This window comes from Mus caroli, chromosome 2, assembly GCF_900094665.2.
Source record: "Mus caroli chromosome 2, CAROLI_EIJ_v1.1, whole genome shotgun sequence".
Lineage (NCBI taxonomy): Eukaryota > Metazoa > Chordata > Mammalia > Rodentia > Muridae > Mus > Mus caroli.
Window position 1 is genome coordinate 136,065,114 of NC_034571.1, and position 7,819 is coordinate 136,072,932.

At 41.7% G+C, this 7,819-nt stretch overlaps 1 protein-coding gene across 1 annotated transcript in view; it reads left to right on the top strand.

Annotated features, from left to right (window-relative positions):
- The window catches only part of Pcsk2 (proprotein convertase subtilisin/kexin type 2), a 252,247-nt gene that overhangs the window by 231,395 nt on the left and 13,033 nt on the right, over positions 1-7,819 (top strand). The window contains exon 11 of the mRNA XM_021150157.2: positions 4,129-4,356. Within this exon, the coding sequence (XP_021005816.1) occupies positions 4,129-4,356 (228 nt within the window). The remainder of the gene's footprint in view (positions 1-4,128; positions 4,357-7,819) is intronic.

Genomic DNA, 7,819 nt, shown 5'->3' on the forward strand with positions numbered 1-7,819 from the left:
GCAGGCTGGAAGTCCCAGCTCTCAGGAGGCTGCAGCAGGGTAATATGGAATTTGAGGCCAGCTTGGGCTACATAGAGAGACTCTGACTCAAAAAAAAAAAAAAAAAAAAAAAAAAAAAAAAAAAAAAAAAAAAAAAAAAAAAAAAAACAACAACAACAAAAAAAAAAAAAAAACAGACAGACATTCATTGTTCCCTTTCTGTCTAAATGTTGATTTTTCCAGCAAATGTCAGGTGTAAGTTTTAGGACAGCATGAATGGAACACTTCAAAACTTGACTATGAAGAACTGATACCTCTGCCCTTCTAAGCCCGAAAGTGAAACCTTCCTCACGCCTGACAGGCATTACCAGAAGCTGAGATCAATCATCACAGGATCTCAGCAGATCCTGGGACCTAAGCTGGCTTTGCTCAGTCAGCTGTGAGCCCAAATAAGTATCTCCCTTCAGCCTTTCAACCTCACTAGACAAGGCTCAGCGCAGTTCCTTGGGATTTGGACAAGCAAAATGTCACTCCCCAGACCTTACACTTACAATGAACAACCTCAGTAAGTTGGAGGGAGGAGAGAGGAGCCCACTGGAATGCTAAACAGAGTCTTAGTCCTGTACCAATCAGTATTCTTTCTCCCCACATACTCAGTGCATGTGCTTTCCAAGAAACTCCACCCAGAGCCTCTATTTATTTCTCATTGGCTAGAAATATTCATGAGAGCACCTCATACTGCAAAAGAAGCTGATAAATACAGTGTCACTAAGCATGATGCTGCTCTGAATAAACCTGAGCTTCTCTTTTTTTTTTTTCTTTTCTCAATTTTTTTAAAATTTCAGGTTATAATTGCACCATCTCTCCCTTCCTGTTCCTCCTTCCAAATCCTCTCATGTACCCCTTCCAACTCTCCTCCAAATCTATGGCCGCTTTTTTCATTATTATTGCATATTAGATACATACACATACATACATACATACATACATACATACATACATACATACATACATGAAAGAAATAGATGATATATAATAGGCAGATTACAGATAGATAGATAGATAGATAGATAGATAGATAGATAGATAGATAGATAGATAGATAGATAAAATCATGCGCATATGTATTCCTAAATATAACCTCTCCATATAATGTTACTTGTGTGATTTCAGAGCTGACCATTTGGTACTGAACATCCAAATGGTGTTCTCTTCCCTGGCATCTCTCCTGTTCTCCGATTCCCTCAGTTGCCTATAATTCTCTGTATAGAATTGAGGCCTCGTGGGCTTTTCCTTGTCCTTGTTCAGCTCATGTTTGGTGTAGCTTCTGACATCACTAGGAAACACACTCTCAAAGTAAAAGTCCTGGTTTTCTGGCTTTTATGGTCTTTCCATCCCCTCTTCTGCAATGTCCCCTGAGCCTTAGGGGCAGGAATATTTTGTAGATGTATCCACTGGGACAGGGCTCCACAGTTCTACCTTTTGATTGGTTGTGGTTTTTCTGTAGTGGTCTCCATCTGTTGCAAAGATGAATAAAGAACAGGAAAAAGATAACTACTGAGATTGTCCAGTATCCATGTGGGCCAATATTCTGTCCTGATTTCTGTTATCTTATCTGCAAAATATTCAAAATCAGGCCATCCACTAGGTTAAAATGGCAACCTAAATATCATTGTCAATACTTCAACTGTTTTTTTTTTCTATCTTGCTTAAGTGAGCAATAAACCTTGAATGTCAACACTGCATGAGATAATTTACACGTATGACCTACATTACATACATGACCTACATTTATTCCTCAACAAACCTTCAAGAGTTAAATGAGTCTATACTGCTCTCATTTATCTCAGAAGTGAGAACTTCTCTGTTGTGTCTCATACATGTCCAATGAGGAAAACGTCAGCAGAGCAGGTGAGATGATCCCCAGACACTGGGAACACAACACCTTTGTATGGAAGACATGAAAACTCCTCCACCTGCTGGCCAGCCCTTGGGTCTCTCAGATTCTCATTTGTCAGCACTTCTAGCAATTGTAAACTCAGAATCCCACTCTAGAGCAGTTAGCCACAATCAGCTTCTGGATGGGCCAGATGTGCTCACAATCTTCCCCAAAGCATTGACCTGCCTTGAACCTTCCCCCTTGAAGGCACCAGTCGGTGTTTGGGGAGCATGTGGCTTACCAGAGCTCAGGTTTAGAGTTTCAGAACAATGCACTTTGAATGTGTTGAAATTTTGCCAGATAAATTATTGCTTGGCTCCTTAAAAGAATCATTGTCCTTTTGATTGGTTGGCTTCTGAAGACAACAGTAGTTCACAGGGTTGCCTTTCTCCCTCCATGACCCTCAGCAAAAAAATTAATTCTGCATTTCAACCCAACACACCGACCCCAAATGTTTCATGGAAATGCTATTATCATTTTAAATCCATGCACCGTCTTTCTCTTCTAATCTAGTTTATCAATTCATTAGTATTAAGACATTCTACTGATGTATCCCAAACAACTCTCAAATGTCAGTCATCCTCCCTCTACCCATCAAGTGCTAGGATTGCCTGGATCTCAATCTTGTCTATTAGAATGCTGTGGGAATGTTAGCAATCTCCAGCAACTACTTCTCACTCCCAGAGGTTATGGTTTAATTTGTCTGTGATGAGGACTTCAAATGCCCCTAGAGAGAGCCTACAGCCTAGGTAGATTACCTGTGCAATAAATTGATTTCCTAGTTCACAAATGAGTGCACCCTACATTTACATTCAGTCATGTCACCCCAAACTAACTTTTATCAATTCCCAAATATCATAAATTAGTTGTTTCTGCTTTTATGCCTTCAACAAATTTAACCATATAGTATATCCCCTATACTAGTTTATTTTCCCTTGCTATAATAAAATACCTGATGCTAGGTACTTAATAAAGAAAATGGTTTGTTACATCACAGATTTGGAACTGAAAGCCCAAGACCAAGTACTCCCTCAGTTTAGCCTCTGGTGGAGGCCACTCTGATAGGCAATGGTCATGGCAGAAGCACATGATCGGGAAAGGAATCACATGATTAAACGGGAAACCAGAGAATGGGAAAAAGCTGTGTCTGGTCCTTTGTAACTCCTCCTCTAGCCAGAGCACCATAAGAGTCCTATGAATGCTTCCAGAGGTCAATGCCCACAATGTCCCACTCCCCTCCACCCCACAACATCTCGTAAAGCTTCCACCCTCTTTAAGCAATGACCCACGACCAAGCTTCCAACACAAGCCCTTAGGGATACACTCAATCCTATATCAACCACAGCATTCTCTTCTCTCCCTGGCTTCAATATTATTTTGGTAGTATTTGTCCATAGAAGGCTAGGGAGGCAGCTCCATTGACAGAGTACATGTCAAGCATATGCAAGTTCCTGAGTTCAATTACCAGTACTACATAAACCAGATGTGGTAGCACACGCCTATAACCCCAGTACTCAGGAGGTAGCGGTAGGAGAATCTAGAGTTCAAGGTCATCTTCAGCTGTGTAGACAGTTTGAAGCCAGTCAGAGTTACATAAGACCCTGTCTCCAAAAGAAGACATTTCTACATATTATTAGAAATAATCATAATCCAGTCATTTTCATTTTGGTGTAGTCTTCCACATTCCACAAGTTGTACCTCAAAAATGTATTCTACTATGATGAGCATTTACAATAAGCACAATTTAGAGCTATAAATAGTGTATTGTACTTAGCTGCTGAATATTTGTACATTCTCCCAGACACATATCTAAGAATGGAATTAGCAAGCTATGTCATGCACATTGAGACCACCTTAGTAGATATAGCCTATTGTTTTTCAATGATTTATACACATATCAACAAAGTCTGAGTTCCAATTGCTCCACATCTTTGTCCATACTTGATATTTCCAATCTTTCTCATCTTAGCTGCTTCAATATATATATGCAAAATGCTCTTTGTTACTTTAAAAGTAACAACAGCAACAATATTTTAATTGATATATACAGTAATTCTAGATAATGCACAAACGCCTTCCTTGAGTTAAAAGTTCACAGATGTTCCAAAATCTCCTAAGGAGACATGTCTTGAGCGTTTCTTACATCAGTCATGTGTATCTCCCTCCCTCACTCTTGTCTTTGTTCTGCTCTCTCTGCCTCCCATAACCAGCCTGGATCTGACCTGGAGAGATATGCAACATCTGACTGTGCTCACCTCCAAGCGAAACCAGCTTCATGATGAGGTTCATCAGTGGCGACGGAATGGGGTTGGCCTGGAATTTAATCACCTCTTTGGCTACGGAGTCCTTGATGCAGGTGCCATGGTGAAAATGGCTAAAGACTGGAAAACTGTTCCGGAGAGATTCCATTGTGTGGGAGGCTCTGTACAGAACCCTGAGTAAGTAGGGGCAGAACTTCTTCTGCCACGTGTGGAAGGTACTCATTGACTATAATCCCAGTGACCCTCTCCACAACAGGAAACACCTGGATTTCATTTGAGACAATCGACTTCTGGGAAAAGCTATAGAGATGCACAGCTGTGCAGGAAGCATGACCCAGAACACAGATGTGCAACTCTGCACCGGTGCTGTAGCTGTTTCCATAGTTTATAATATTATTTTTAGGTGCACAGATCTAGCAAGCACACAGATCGGTAATAAAACATGTCCCAGAGGCACCCCAAAATCTCTTCCATCATTGTCTCTCCAAGAGCAATCACTATTCTGACTCCATAGAGTGTTTTGCTGTTCTACACTTACTATCAATGGAACCTAAATTGTGTTCTCTTTTATATCTAAATTCTTATGTAGAAAATTGTATTTGTGAGATTTGAGCATATTCAGTGTATGCTTGTAGTTTATGTTGACTGTCGAAGAGTGATCCAGTGTGGGCCTACCACACTACTGTTCACTCTATTCGTGGGACAAGGGAACAGCTTGATTTATTCCTCACGAGGTAGGCTGTGATTTAAAGGCATCTGAGTGAGTTCCCCACACAAAAACCATTGATTCACTCAAATATAGCTACACTCCATCCCACTTGCCCTGTGTGACAAGCGAATTAGTCAGTAAAGAGACCTCTTCACTGAATTTCTTTCTATCCTTATTGGTTCGTTAATAAGATGACGCTAATGATTTCTATATTCCATACCATGAAAATACATGAATATACCCTGAAGATCCCAAAATGCAAGTATTTATTTGTGGGGAACAGTATTAAGATAAGAAATCACAATGTAATATAGACTGACTTCAGCTCACAATCCTCCTGTCTCAGCTCCAGAGTGCTAGGATTGAAGGTATGCTCCATAGCAGAATCTTATTTGAGTTTTGGCAAATATATGCAACTGGGGAACTATCACCCATAGAAAGAGAGTAAATCCCACCCACCTGGAAATGTTCCTCGTGTTCCCTTCCAATCAGAACACACACCCTACCTACAGCCATCATTCATATTCCTCTCACTGTGGATTCATTATACCGGTGCTGGCGTTTAGGTAGAATCTCATCACATAGGTGCTTCTGTTTCCTATTTATTGTGCTCAACATTAAAGTTGTGAGATGCGCCCCCACTGTTGCATGTGGTAATCTCTCGTTCACTCTCATTGATGAGTTTGCCATTGTGAGGATTCACCCCTGTGGTGTATGCCACTTAAATCTGCCCGGCTGTGCTGTGCCTTTCAGGCACCTCCCACTCCTGCCTTTCCTGATGATCATCTGAACTTACAGAGACCTAATCAGACGAAGACAGTATCCACTCCTGTCTCCCTTTGGTCTTAGATGCTCTGTAGCTGAATACTCAGTTGTCTGGTCCTGAATTCAAATCTAGACTTTGCTGATTTAGACTCCTCCTCTGAGCTTTTGACCTTTATGACCCTCTACTTTTGCCAGTTTCAAGCCATTGTAACCTGACCCCTTTGGCAGTATGCAAACTACAAGCCTAGCCCAATATAATGTTTTTGACCTTATTATAGAAAACATAAAGAGAGACAAAGAAAGTCAATTTTATTGAAAACATTACAGCATTTTTAAAAGTTTGGTTTGTAATAAAGTAACCCATGCTCTTTTCTATGAACAAGTTAAACAAAAATTTGTAGTGTACATCTAGTTTATTGTGTGCATCTAACGTACACAATAAATTCAGAGCAGTGATGGGGGAAGAAAATGCCTCTGCAAAGCCAGGCAGGTACCACACACCTGTGATCTTACACTGGGGAGACTGAGGCAGGAGAATTACAAAGCCTAGGTCACACGGCGAGACCCTGTCTTTTCAAAAGGCTACTGCAAGGTATATGCAGTATAAGATGTGAAAGGCTGTGGCTCTCACAAGGTCTGCTGAGACCACTCTGTCTCAGGGGGCACATTCATGAACCAAACAGAAGCCAAGTTTCCTTCATGCTTCAGTGACAGTTAAGACGTAGAGGGGGTTTTCCCTCATGTGAATGAATACGCTTGCATTCGTTGGGCCCCAGAAGGACATCTTTTACTCCTTATGTAACAGTGAAACTAATGCCTCTTTCCTTACCAAGCTTTCTGAGAGGTGTTAGTGACACAGTATAAAGCTGGCATACAGCGAGTAGTACATAATGAACATGGCTTTGCCTCTTCCTTTCATCCATGATTTCAAACCCTCCTAGTTCACACTTTAGGAAAAAAGATGATAATCTCTTAAAAATCAGGAAGGAGTAACTGTCAGGTTCCTGTGTGGATTCCAATTTGCGCCTTATGTTTAAAGTTTTCTCGAGTGGAAAGACTTGGATGTTCATTCTCCAGTCAACTAGCACATTCTTAGGAGGGAAAACCCACCGGTGAGTAGGCATAGTTGAGCATCCTTCCACTGATGAGCACTCTCCCTAAATGAGAATCCCCCCAGGAATGAGCAGTCATTTATGAGCATCCTCCCTGGATGAGCATCTTCCCTGACTGAGCATCCTTCCATAAATGAGCATCCTCCCATAGGTGAATATCTTCCCATGGGGTAACATCCTCCCTTGGTGATCATCCTCACTATCTAAAAAAAAAAAAAAATACACTCTTCAGAGTCCCCACACTTCCCCCAAAGCTATTCCATGATCTCATAAAAACCATCACTTCAGTCAGCACTGAAAAGCAAAGCAAAAATTCAGACCAGGTCCCATGATAATATAAAAGCACAAGCCTCAAACAATGTTATAGATCCTGCATCAGTCATTAAAGACATTAAATGCATTAAAGACAGCCTCAGAGGCACCATATGCATCCGTGTTTATTAAGAAAAGAAAGATCAGAACTTCTCCTTGGATTGGTTTGACCTAGAGCAAGCCCAAGTTTGAACTCCCCATTTCTCTCCCTGTGTCTTTTATTCTATATGTCACTTACAGTTTGTGGATTGTTTGTGTCTGTGTTTGTGTCTGCACCTGTGTCTGCATCTGTGTCTCTGTCTGGCTGCCACTGTGTCTGTGTCTGGCTGTGGCTATGGTTGTAGTTGTGTCTGTGTCTGTATCTATGTCTCTGTGACTGTGGCTGTGACTGTCTGTATCTATATCTGTCTGTGACTGTGGCTGTGGCTGGCTCTGGCTGTATTAGCTGTGTCTACGCCTGTATCTGTGTTTCTGTCTGTGACTGTGGCTGTGACTGTAGCTGCGGCTATGGCTATGTCTGTGTCTGGCTGTAGCTGTAGCTGTGTCTGCGTCTGGCTGTGTCTGTGTCTATTTCTGTGTCTGGATCTATATCTGTGTCTATGTCTGTGTCTGTGGCTAGCGGTAGCTGGCTCTGGCTCTGGCTCTGGCTCTGGCTCTGGCTCTGCCTCTGCCTCTGCCTCTGCCTCTGCCTCTGCCTCTGCCTCTGCCTCTGCCTCTGCCTCTGCCTCTGCCTCTGCCTCTG